The sequence below is a fragment of the Astatotilapia calliptera genome, chromosome 12 (assembly GCF_900246225.1).
Source record: "Astatotilapia calliptera chromosome 12, fAstCal1.2, whole genome shotgun sequence".
Classification (NCBI taxonomy): domain Eukaryota; kingdom Metazoa; phylum Chordata; class Actinopteri; order Cichliformes; family Cichlidae; genus Astatotilapia; species Astatotilapia calliptera.
This window is the reverse complement of record NC_039313.1, coordinates 8,320,552-8,333,260: the sequence shown is the minus strand read 5'-3', so window position 1 is coordinate 8,333,260 and position 12,709 is coordinate 8,320,552. Positions and strand designations below refer to the sequence as shown.

Sequence of the window (12,709 nt, the reverse complement as noted above, 5' to 3'; positions counted from 1 at the left end):
TACATCCATATAGCTATGTTGTAGGAATTTTAGGATTTAGGATTTTAGGGTAGTTTAAATTTCACTATTGACAATTTATGAGATTACATTTGATGGTTTTATACGTCTTTTACTTTGCACGTCTTCTCCCAGACACTTTGTGAGTCGATCCAATGTAAAAGTAAACCAAAGAAGAGAGAACCTAAATTCGGATTCTATTCTTTTCTTCTAGATTTAATTATTTTCTTTTCTTTGCTATTTTGTTTATCCTTCTGTCTCACCCTCACCTGTTTCTTTCTCTCTTTGTGTGTGCATGTGTTAGAAATGAAGGATATTCCACCAGTGACCATTGCCAAGTTCTTTATAATGATCGGGTACATTACATTCAGTGTGTTTTTGGATCAAATGAAGTACTCCCCCGTGCTCAGAGGGCAACTGGATTGTATCGATACAAAGTGACAATAACTATATTATTTAAACGTTTCAGAAAGGCCAGAAGAGAGATCAGAGGCTGACAGCTGACTATGAATGATGACAGCATAATGATTCAGTGCACTGGCATGAACATAAGTGCACTTTCGTGGTCAAGACAATACATAATTAATACATAATTTTTTCTCTGTCTTGTATGTATAGAAATACGCTTCTAAATTAGATAACATAAACACATCTAGACTAGACAGGTTACTGTGTATGTTACATTGTACAGGTGGTGGGTGCCATGTGTCCCATCTCCTCCCGCTCTCTTCTCCCTTCCCCTCACTGCCAACTGGTAGTAGCTGATAGCTATCTGGAGGAAGAGCCTTTGCAGTCAGCGACGACCTGAAACATCACCAAATGCTATTTCGTCCTTTGAGAAGATTTTTTATTTTATTTTACTGTTCACAGTATTTGTTAAGTAGATTTGACCTGAATCCATCTGAGTGGCAAAACCACATCTTATCTTGTCTATTTCGGCTCATCTGAGTTCCCAGGACAACTAATGTTTATGCCAATGTACCACGGTTATCCAATCATCATCATCATCATCATCATCATCATCATCATCATCATCATCATCATCAGAGGGACAGGCAGTTTAAATCGGGAATAACGTGTGAGGGGCGGAGCTGCTTCTGCATGAATCCTACTACTGTTTGTCGTTAACTGTTATAACGACGCATATGCCTATTCTGACCAATCACGTGTTGACATTGTCTTCCGTATTTTAGGACTTGTCAAGTGGTGATTGGTGGAAAGCAGCATTGCGGTTCGGAAGTGAGTGCCGGTCATGACAGCAGAGACACAAAGATGGAGGTGGTTGGTACTATCCGCGGGCTCATCAGGTCGTTGCTCTTCTTGCTGCTGTGGTCCAGCTGTGAAGGACGAGACTCGGAGCTCAGTTATGTGACCTGCGGCTCCCTAGTCAAACTGTTTAACACCAGACACAACGTCCGACTGCACTCCCACGACGTTAAGTACGGCTCAGGTAAGTGTTCAGAGAGCTGCCGGTGTACGGCCACAGCAGCTCTGATGCGTCAGCATTGCGCTTACTGTGCTAGAAGAGCTTTGTAGAAGCAAAAAATACCCGGAAATTCAACCCGAGCACAACTTCCGACTACCTTTCCCCACGCTGAAGTTAAGAAGTGGTTCGCTCCATGATTGCATGTCTTAGTTAGTCTTTGGGAGCGTGCTGCTTTTGTGCTATAAGCACAAGAATGAGAAACTGATATTCCCATCAGTGCAGTTTGGCATTATAGAGTTACCTGCTTTATAAGAGCATCCATTAAGTCAGTGAGTTTGGGGTCGTCCCCATCAAGCACCAGGGTTAGGCTGACTTTCACATCTGCCATTTGGTAGAGAGGCTTTAAGTAAGGTTTGCATACTGTAACAGTGACTCACTGAAACTATGAAACTCACTTCTTTTTCATATCGTACGGTCCTAGCAGATGTTTCGGCCTTGTCCCTGAAAGTTGCTAGTTTGAAAGCGAGGTAATGCTTGTTACATGTGTAGCCAGCCTGGGACAAGTGCACATCCACTTTAGCCTCATGTGACGTCAAACTTTCTCAGATAAGTCATTTTAGAAGTGAATATAGCTGAAATCATAGAACAGCCTAGACTTTAACTGATGTCAAGTCAGCTTGCACTGACGTCTCTTTTGGGTCTCACATTTAAATGACAAAATCAACAGATGTAGATATTATGTCTGCTTCATTTGTTATGGAATGACAGTTGAGCAGGCCTCACCCAGCTATCAAGCTACTTGTCAGTCAGTTTTCTGTTAATTTTTTGAACCATTGAAATCGGACATGTGTATAAAGATGACTGTGGATTTTGTAAAGCTGCTTAAATGAAATGTGGTGGTCTACAGGTATATTTGTCCCACAAAATATGGACCAAACTGTCCTGTAATAGTGGGAAAGGCAGGGCACACCTGGACAGGTCACTAGTCTGCACAAAGGGCAGTGGAGAACATTCAAACTCCACACTGAATCTAACTGTAGTCAGAACATTATAAGTTTGACAGGCTGCATCACAGAATAGAATATTCAATTTATTGAGCTTAACATAAAGGGTAATTGGCTCCACATATTAAGCACACAGTTACAAATCTGGGCTTTATATTGGATGGTGATTGTAAAATGGACAGACAAATGGCGTAGCATCTTTCATTTTAGAAAAACGGGTAAAGGTAAAAACCTATTCTCTGCAGGCAGCAGAGACAGTAAAACATGCCCACCCCTTCCTTATTGCGACTTTTAGTTAGGAGAAGTTGGAGATCATGCAGCATCATACAACAAAGTTGACATCCTGTCCACTGTTGCAAGCTGGCATTCCTGCAGGTCATGTACAGCTTGATTTTCGTAACCTGGCACATTGTGCCGTTACTGCTGCAGCTGGGTTGAAGACCGTATCATTTTGTCGGTTTTTACCCCTATTTTAATGACATATCAGTGCAGAAGCTCAAAGATGTACAGATAATACAGAAAGACATGTTGCAACAGTTTGAAAGGGTGAGACTTTGTGGAAAATACTTTGAAAACACGCACTGCAATGTCTTTGCTTCTAGTTTTCTTCTACTATATGAGTGCTGATGTGGCGGTATTGTCAGGTGGGAACATCTTGAGTCTCTAACCCATTCAAAACCCCAACTCACACCTTATGTCAAGTGACCTCAGTAGGTCACATGATAGGGTGGGCCAAGGTGTCACAGTGGTTTCAAGTGAAATCTCTGGGAAACGCAGCTAGCATCTCAAGCTTCAGTGATTTAGTAATGTAACATATTAGTTTTGTTTTTCTAAGCTCTAATGATGATGTTGATATTTATATAACAAAGGAATGGCCCACACCTGCCCATGAAATTCAGTTACAAAACAAATCTGGTTTCTTGCAAGTGTTGTTTGGGCAGAGCTGTAATGGCAGCTGCACTAGCTGCAGTCTTCCACGTGTATTTTTTTTCCTGTGCTAGTGGTTGCTCTTTTCCTGTCAGCATGTAAGGATGGACAAGAACAATTGTAAGTGTATGCTAGACTCATCTGTTCTGGAAAAACTGCAGCCTTGGTACATAAGCTCCCTACCATGCCAGTGGTACTTGACAGATAATTAAATAAATACACATTATTATAAATATTATATCAAAGGGTATCATAAGTATCAATTCTGGTGACATCCCTGATATATAACAATATAAAATATATACTTAAAGTCTGAACAGGGACGTCCACTTTTACACAAGATCTTCAACATGTGGATGTGACAGGATCTGATGTTGAATAATCTTGTGTACAGAGCGAGACTGATGGGGTAGCGAGCTATGTTGACCTTAAAGCCTTTCTTTCTATGTCAAAAAATTGGCCCTCTTTTTGCCCAGCTAAATCACCATAGCAACTTATTCACCATGTGTTTTGGTTCAAAATTGTCTGCAAGAGATTCTTGAATGTTTAAGTGCATTAGACTGCTGTTCAACTTCACTGTCAGCTGTAAAGTACCAGCTGAGACTGCACTGTGTTGTCACTGGAATGTGCATGTGTTCAGCTGGTGCTGCAGAATGGCCAAATGTTTTCATACATAATTCTAATTAAGCTGCTTGTTCTCATTTATACTGCTAGAATTACAACTACTAGGACACAGGACATACACCAAGAATGAATGAATCAATGAATCTAATTAATTTCACTGTGATCTTCAGACAAAAGTGAAGTGTTTTCTACGTCTCCTATATTAGGCTGTGTGACAGTAACATTTTTACGCTATCAGTATTAATGTTAATAGTGATTTTTCTACTGCATTAAACTCTTGTCCTACTTGCAAAAGCATTACGTTTTACTGTTATATTGTCTTGATGTTCTTGTTTGGATTTTTGTCGTTGTCATCGTCATCTCTATCATCATTAGATCGTGTCTGATTGGAGTAGCCCACACTCAATGGGATGATGCAGTCCTTTTCTCGTGAGTGCGCTCAGAACCTGAAGTAGAGAGCCTGACTTATCACAGAAACCCAATAACAATCATGGCAATATACATTTCCTCCAAATAGCATTTCAGTTTTGTTATGGTAGTCAATGTTCAAAGAAAACTCAACTGTGTTGAACTTCCTTCATCGTTCACTCCTTCTGTCAGGAAGGCTTTATATCCTACGTCCCGATGAACAGAATTAAGTTTTTAGGATTTCATTACCTGGAAGATACCATAGAATAGTTTGTAACAACGCTGCTAGTTTCCTCTCAAGTATAAACCTACAGACTGCACACAGTCTCCAGCAATTTCTAACGGAAGAGTTTTATTCTATATCAAAAACCTATTGATTGTCCCTCAGCAGCACCTGTTGATCTACTTGTTGTTTTCAGAGAGAAGTGCATATTCAATTCAATTCAATTCAATTTTATTTATATAGCGTCAAATCACAACAACAGTCGCCTCAAGGCGTACAGTAGATCCTACAATAATAGATACAGAGAAAAAAAAAAACAATCATATGACACCCCCCCCCCCCCCCCCCCCCCTTATGAGCAAGCACTTTGGTGACAGTGGGAAGAAAAAACTCCCTTTTAACAGGAAGAAACCTCCAGCAGAACCAGGCTCAGGGAGGGGCGGCCATCTGCTGCAACCGGTTGGGGTGAGAGAAGGAAAACAGGATAAACACATGCTGTTGAATAGACAGAGATGAATAACGGGTACGATTCAATGCAGAGAGGTCTATTAACACATTGTGAGTGAGAGAGGTGACTGGAAAGGAAAAGCTCAATGCATCATGGGAATCCCCCAGCAGCCTACGTCTATTGCAGCATAACTAAAGGAGGATTCAGGGTCACCTGGTCCAGCCCTAACTATATGCTTTAGCAAAAAGGAAGGTTTTAAGCCTAATCTTGAAAGTAGAGATAGTGTCTGTCTCCCGAATCCAAACTGGGCGCTGGTTCCACAGAAGAGGGGCCTGAAAACTGAAGGTGGGCCATTTATATGGATACACTGTAATAACATGGGAATGGTTGGTGATATTAAAGTCCTGTTTGTGGCACATTAGTATATGTGAGGGGGCAAACTCTTCAAGATGGATGGTGACCATGGTGGCCATTTAGAAGTCGGCCATCTTGGATACAACTTTTGTTTTTTTTCAATAGGAAGAGGGCCATGTGACACATCAAACTTATTGGTAATGTCACAAGAAAAACAATGGTGTGCTTGGTTTCAATGTAACTTTATTCTTTCATGAGTTATTTACAAGTTTCTGACCACTTATAAAATGTGTTCAATGTGCTGCCCATTGTGTTGGATTGTTAGTGCAACCCTCTTCTCCCACTCTTCATACACTGACAGCAACACCGCAGGAGAAATGCCAGCACAGGCATTACAGTATTTGTAGTTTCAGGTGCTGCACATCTGGTATCTTCACACCATAGACAATTGCCTTCAGATGACCCCAAAGATAAAAGTCTAAGGGGGTCAGATTAGGAGACCTTGGGGGCCATTCAACTGGCCCACGGCGACCAATCCACTTTCCAGGAAACTGTTCATCTAGGAATGCTCGGACCTGGCACCCATAATGTGGTGGTGCACCATGTTGCTGGAAAAACTCAGGGAACGTGCCAGCTTCAGTGCATAAAGAGGGAAACACATCATCATGTAGCGATTTCAAATATCCAGTGGCCTTGAGGTTTCCATTGATGAAGAATGGACCCACTATTGTTTTACCCCATATACCACACCAAACCATCACTTTTGTTGGTCCAACAGTCTTGGAGGGATCCACCCAATGTGGGTTAGTGTCAGACCAATAGCGGTGGTTTTGTTTGCTAACTTCACCATTCACATAAAAGTTTGCCTCATCACTGAACAAAATCTTCTGCGTGAACTGAGGTTCCTGTTCCAGTTTTTGTTTTGCCCATTCTGCAAATTCTGTGCGCCAATTTGGGTCATCCTCGTTGAGATGCTGCAGTAGCTGAAGTTTGTAAGGGTGCCATTTGTGAGTAGCTAATATCCGCCGAAGGGAAGTTCGACTAATGCCACTCTCCAGTGACGTGCTATGCTGTGGGCTCTTGCTGAATGAAGCTAGGACAGCCACTGCTGTTTCTTCATTAGTGACAGTTTTCTTGCGTCCACATATTGGGCAAATCCAACACTGAACCAGTTTCGCGAAACTTAGCAAGCAGTTTGCTAACTGTAGCATGGGAGATGGGTGGTCTCGTAGGGTGTCTTGCATTGAAATCTGCTGCAATGACCCGGTTACTGCGTTCACCAGATATCAACACAATTGTGATCCGCTCCTCACGTGTTAACCTCTTTGACATGTCAATGGCTGTGAACAAAGAGAAACTTGTAAATAACTCATGGAATAATAAAGTTACGTTGAAACGTTATTTACGTTGTTATTTTGGTTAGTAATGTTCTTGCTGTGCCATAACATCTAATTAGTGATTTCGATGGAATGCAGACTGTTATTGAAGTAAATGGGCAGAGTTGGAGATCATCTGCAGAAGGTTTTGGTTATATTAGCAAACCTTGAGAATGAAATTGTATATAATGGGCATATAGCCTGTTCTATGAGCACAATGCTCAACAACAAGTCTTTATCTACTTGGCTGCTGAATCTTAACAGGCTTGCATGCACTGAGCACTCTGTGCTTCATTGGTGGAACAGTAATTAATAATTAAAGATCAAAAGTACTGTGTGTGTGTGTGTGTGTGTGTGTGTGTGTGTGTGTGTGTGTGTGTGTGTGTGTGTGTGTGTGTGTGTGTGTGTGTGTGTGTGTGTGTGTGTGTGTGTGTGTGTGTGTGTGTGTGTGTGTGTGTGTGTGTGTGTGTGTGTGTGTGTGTGTGTGTAGGCAGTGGACAGCAGTCTGTAACTGGAGTGGAGAACGCAGATGATGCCAACAGCTACTGGCAGGTTCGTGGGAAGCCCAACAATCCATGTCTGCGTGGTGCTCCCATCAAATGTGGCCAGGCCATTCGCATCACACACATGAAGACTGGACGAAACCTCCACACACACCACTTCAGCTCTCCTCTGTCTAATAACCAGGTCAGACACACACAACTGTTTCTCTTGCTCTTTTAAACACATGTGGATTTTCACCAGGGTACAAATGCTTCCCTTCTCCTCTGCACCATCCACAGGAGGTGAGTGCTTTCGGAGAGAATGGCGAGGGTGACGACCTGGACGTGTGGACGGTTCAGTGTGAAGGCATTCACTGGGAGCGCGACGAGGCTGTGCGCTTCAAACACTTGGGCACAGACGTCTTCCTGAGTGTGACGGGCGAACAGTATGGCCACCCCATACGTGGACAGCGGGAGGTGCACGGCATGAGCTCCCCCAATCAGCACAACTGGTGGCGTACTATGGAGGGTGTCTTCATCCAGCCCAGCCAGGAACCGCTGCGCCACGATGAACTCTGACATCATCATCATCATCATTAGGAGACATGAGCATGGACATGCTTCTGCCTGGACCTGATGTATGACTTGACTGAGAAATCTTTTCTATGTGAAGCACTCGGGGTGTTTTGTGACATGAAGGGGGTTGGCAGGCATTATTTGTGTGTACGTAGTGTAGCCTCAATATGTTCTTTCAGCTTCTTCCTTGGAGAATGTGATGAGGGATAACATTGAGCCAGGGGAGATGCATGAGGATGGCTATAGCCCTGAAGAAAACTATCATTTGATTAATTTTGTCCAGAAATACATAATGACATGTACTGTATGTAATAAAGCCTTTCTTTATTTCATATTTGGTGTATATAGGTGTAATTAGAGCACACTTCACTGTCTGTCTTTTCGCCACTGTTCCTGTGTTTGCAAGGTTCTGGTATCTGGATTCTTTGCTGAGCTTATCTAAGCTTAGCAGGTTGTCTAGATGTCTCCTGCTACCTTAACTCTAGCTGCTGCATTGGGATTGGCACAACACAAGACTGGCTCCGTTATTGATCCTGTCAGCCTTTGTTTACACTGCAGTGTACAACCTGCCAGACTCACAAGGTGGCAGAATACTCCACCTCAGTGCTGAGTCCAATTACAATGCTTGGTTATTTATTGTAATTTGTAACAGTTGATTGTTTTACTGCGCTTTTGTAGAGTGTTGCAATGGAGGAAAACCCTTATCTTGTGACCCCATAGTCCCCCGTAGCACAATGTTGGAGGTCTTTCACAAAGGGACCACAAGCACTCTGCTCACTGTGAGTTTTCTACTGTGGCTCAGGAGATCGAGCAGTCTGGGCAAGATACTAACCCTACGTTGCAGTATGAAAGTGTGTGAATGTTAGAAAGCGCACTCTAGTTTTTTCATAAAGGCAAACTTTAAGAATGGCTCTGTGATGGAGATCAGGGCCCGTATCCCTAAAGAATCTTTGTGCAAAAAGTGGCTCCTAGCGGCCAAATTCTAAGAAAATTCTCAGAGTCATGACGTTTTCTTAGAATTTCCCCTAAAAGTGACACGACTATCCCAGTTAATATAAAAGCTATTCCTCAAGATTCCTAGTGCTTAAAAGGGCTCCTAAGGTGAGATCTGCTAAGAGCAGGGAAGAGGACTTTTAGTGGCTTAGGAGTTCCCCTAATGGCCAACAGAAGAGGCAGGAGAGATGTCCTGCAAACACTGGATGACAGGGAATTATTGAGACGCTACAGATTGGATCGTGCAGGAATCATGTTTGTGGTGGATCTCCTTAGAGATGCAATTACTTCACCAACTCGACGCCACAACGCTATTACACCGGAGACTAAAGTAATCACAACCCTGAGGTATTTGGCAACCGGGAAAATGCAACAATGCAGCAGTGATGACTTGGGTCTGTCCCAATCCTCCATCAGCAGTCATCACCCAAACACTGACAGCTTTGTCACAACCTAATATTGTGAGACAATTTGTTTCATTCCCGCTGGATGCCCGCACTTTACACACACATAAAAGGGCATTTATGGACATTGCAGGATTCCCTGGCGTTGTGGGTGTAATTGATGGAACACATGTGAGAATAATTGCACCATCAGAGGACGAGGCTGTCTTTGTTAACAGGAGGAATTTCCACAGCATCAATGTGCAAATAGTATTCAATGCGGCCTGTAAGATTTTGGACATTGTGGCTAAATGGCCAGGCTCCACACATGATGCGAGAATGCTCTCCGAGAGTAGCATCAGACAGCTTTTTGAGAGACGCTATGTGCCAGCTAATTACCACTTGTTAGTGGACAGTGGCTACCCATGCAAACCATGGCTCCTTACACCTTACCTCCAGCCACGCCAAGGGCCCCAACTAAACTATAACAGGTAAGCCAAACAATACAAAAATCATGGAAATGAAATGCAAGCAATATGTTGGAGCATCCAAGTAGTGCAATATTTCCATCAAATAATTAAAGGTCTCTGTATTCTATTGTAGGGCCCACAAGACAACAAGAGCAGTGGTGGAGCGTGGCATAGGCCAGCTTAAGAGGCGCTTTCATGTTCTCCACAGAGAGGTGCGGCTGAGGCCTGAAAAAGTCAGCAAAGTCATCATAGCCTGTGCAATATTACACAATATTTGCAAGGTTAGACAGATTGCAGAACCTCTGGAGGATGGTGGTGAAGAAGATATTTACATTCCACAGGGGAACCTAGCCCAGAGTGGACTGCCTTACAGGGCAAACTTCACAAATTTACATTTCAGGCAAGCTGTAGCCCCATGTCTTTTGAGAACTTGTGATGGTATTAAGAACTACCACAGTTTTACTGCACATCACCTGCAATTGTTAAATGCAAGACACAGAACACAATCTGTAAATGGTTTATTTTTTAGGTGTTCAATTTTAAGGCGGTAGTACTCCTCCTGAAGGGAAAGGACTTTTTTTTTGTTGTTCAAACACATCAATTGTGAGTTGCAATCTGCTCTCCTGCAGGGATGCTGACAGAGCAGGTGCTGCGGATGGGAATGGTGTTTGATCCGCCGGGCTATCCTGAGTAGCAGCTGCAGATAGTTCAGGCGGCAATCTCATCGGCAAACTTGATGGGCCCGGTTCTTGTGATGGCTCCATGCTACAGAAATACATAGGCCTAGTTTAATTATTGTTTTGATTAAATTAATTTAATACAATGAGCATGGATAACACATGAAATGGCTTCTGCAATGAATAAACACTGTAGATATGAATAACCCTATGTCCTACCTTTGCTGCACTTCAAGGGCCTTCATCATTGATGTGTCAATGCCTGTTGGCAGCCCAGTGACACTGACCTCAGAGTGTCCCAGGACTTGAAAGACCGTGTCAGCCACCAGGGACAGCCGCCCCCTAGAAAGAAACAGTCAATGAACACAGTACTTAGGCATGTAAATTAACTTTGCCAGCAGGCGCAAGTTGCCAGATTATGTGGTAGGCTATAATATTTTGCTCACCTGTGAGTGAGGATTCCTGCTTGTGTGCTGCAATCTCATCTTTTGCCTTGGACTGCAGCACATATCACCTTCTCTCACAACCGTCGCCTGTCCGCACCACCAGTGGAAAAGAGGCATTGATTATTTGGGATATTGTGTCCCAGGCGCGCCTCTTGCCTTGGCTAGTGACAGTTGGGCCAAATTTTCCTCGTAACATACCTTTATGTTCATTCACCAACTGGGCCAGCAACAAACCTTGCTCCTCAGTCCAGTTCGGCTTGCGAGTCCTTTTTTTCTCCATTTTCTGTGTTTGTAGGATATTTGTTAACAAGCCTTTATAAATAGACCAGCCAGCAATCACAGACATTGATAAAAGCTGAGCCGTGTTACCCTCATTAAGACCACACTGGACTTGTAACGTTGTGATTTCTACTTCATTAAGGACAGCCCCTTGAGATAGGCCATCTTGTTTTCAATGGGGTCCATATGGGAGTGAAAGTACAAAATATGCCAGCTAGGATATTAATATGAGCAAATAAGACACAAATCATTATTTGAACAGGGTGTAATGAGTTTAAGTTTTCACATATTTTAGATTCTAATGTTAGGCTATAACCCCTACAGCTTACTATTCATTTTCCAGATATTTTCTTGAATGTGAAATATTATTCACAATTACAGTCAGCGTAAGATTAGAGTGTATAATTATGTTTATTGATTTGAGGGTACATCCTTTGCTCATTATCACCAAAAACTCATTTCCATCAAACTTGTAGGATCAACCAATCACGGCTTTTGAAATGATGACTCATACCTAGCAACGGGGTCAACCACACCTCCTCACTAAGATAAGATTTTCCATCCATTCCTTGCTCAGAGTTCACTGAAAATGTTCTGGAATCACTTCTAAGCTAAAGCTCCTGGCAAGGAATTTTTAGGTTAAGTTAGGAGCTCTCTGAGAGGATTCTCAGAATCTTTAGGGATACGGGCCCAGGATAGCAGCCTTTGATACTCGAGTAATTACCATAATTTTAAAATGCTTTAATTAGCCATTCATCTTAAATAGTAGCCTAAGTGAGGAACACGAGTCATTATGTTGTGTATTCATTCAGCATATTTAACAAATTCAGTAATACTGAAGCTCCAGTTTTTCAGTGCTGTCAGCAGATGTACTGTGCTCCATCTGTTAACAACCACCTCTGCTATATCAAGTAAAAACACAAAAGGACCAGCAAAATGATGAATGGATTGAACAGTGGAATGACATCAGTTTTATTATTAAATGTTAAAATATGGAAGATGATGGTAAACACTACTGCTTTTCGCTCTTTCATTTGTTACGTCCCCAGGCTAGTCTAGGGGTTACAAGGAACTACCATAAATTTAAATACTGAAGGAGGAACCGAGATGGTAAGTTAAAAGGTTTATTTCTTGCTAGAAATTCTGGTTGAGTTCTAGTTCAGACTAAGGATTAACTTTAGGGAGAGCCAAGGCCAACATAACAAACCAAACATCCCTGATATGAAAATAAAAGGAACTTACCTAACACAAAGAAAACAAAATATACAACCTGTAACAAGTGCCACCTGGCAGTTTGTTGCTCTCTGCCAGGTGATTAGCTGAAGAGCTTTGAAAAGGTAGTGAGTGTGTGGGGTGAGGTCAGTGCTCTTCTGTGGAAAAAAACAGGTGATTAATTCACTCGGGTGCGAGTGGGTATATTGTCGTGTGACTACGAGTTTTAATAGAAGAATTGATCAAGCCCTAGATTGACTGCGTGCAGGGAAACTGATTAATATTCTGTGCTGTCTCTGCTGTCCTTTTTCGTCCTTTTGATTGATTTGTAATTTTGTTTTGGTTAGTCCGTCCAGCTGTAAAGGGGGTTGTTGGTTGGGAGTGAGTTGTGTAAGGGTGGACTA

General features: G+C 42.5%; 2 protein-coding genes and 1 long non-coding RNA gene across 3 annotated transcripts; 2 read left to right on the top strand and 1 right to left on the bottom strand.

Moving 5' to 3' along the window:
* Nucleotides 1–1,153: 1,153 nt before the first annotated feature.
* Nucleotides 1,154–8,177, top strand: sdf2l1 (stromal cell-derived factor 2-like 1). The gene is made up of 3 exons (XM_026188133.1): nt 1,154–1,447; nt 7,278–7,474; nt 7,570–8,177. Exons 1-3 carry the CDS (start codon nt 1,270–1,272, stop codon nt 7,846–7,848), a joined length of 654 nt encoding a protein of 217 aa, XP_026043918.1. The 5' UTR covers nt 1,154–1,269; the 3' UTR covers nt 7,849–8,177.
* Nucleotides 8,178–8,253: 76 nt separating this feature from the next.
* Nucleotides 8,254–10,247, top strand: LOC113033927 (putative nuclease HARBI1). Its single transcript, XM_026188132.1, has 2 exons — nt 8,254–9,712; nt 9,825–10,247. The coding sequence occupies exons 1-2, from the start codon at nt 9,225–9,227 to the stop codon at nt 10,240–10,242; spliced, it is 906 nt and encodes a 301-aa protein (XP_026043917.1). The 5' UTR covers nt 8,254–9,224; the 3' UTR covers nt 10,243–10,247.
* LOC113033929 (uncharacterized) lies at nt 10,195–12,144 on the bottom strand. Its single transcript, XR_003274098.1, has 4 exons — nt 11,013–12,144; nt 10,815–10,901; nt 10,588–10,710; nt 10,195–10,456 (listed from the first exon to the last, which is right to left on the bottom strand). It is a non-coding gene; the product is annotated as an uncharacterized LOC113033929 (long non-coding RNA).
* Nucleotides 12,145–12,709: the final 565 nt, after the last annotated feature.

Coding starts and splice junctions, on each gene's coding strand:
- sdf2l1 (XM_026188133.1), top strand. CDS start 1,270: ATGGAGGTGGTTGGTACTATCCGCGGGCTCATCAGGTCGTTGCTCTTC. Junction 1,448..7,277: donor CGACGTTAAGTACGGCTCAG/GTAAGTGTTCAG, acceptor GTGTGTGTGTAG/GCAGTGGACAGCAGTCTGTA. Junction 7,475..7,569: donor CTCCTCTGTCTAATAACCAG/GTCAGACACACA, acceptor CACCATCCACAG/GAGGTGAGTGCTTTCGGAGA.
- LOC113033927 (XM_026188132.1), top strand. CDS start 9,225: ATGACTTGGGTCTGTCCCAATCCTCCATCAGCAGTCATCACCCAAACA. Junction 9,713..9,824: donor CCCCAACTAAACTATAACAG/GTAAGCCAAACA, acceptor ATTCTATTGTAG/GGCCCACAAGACAACAAGAG.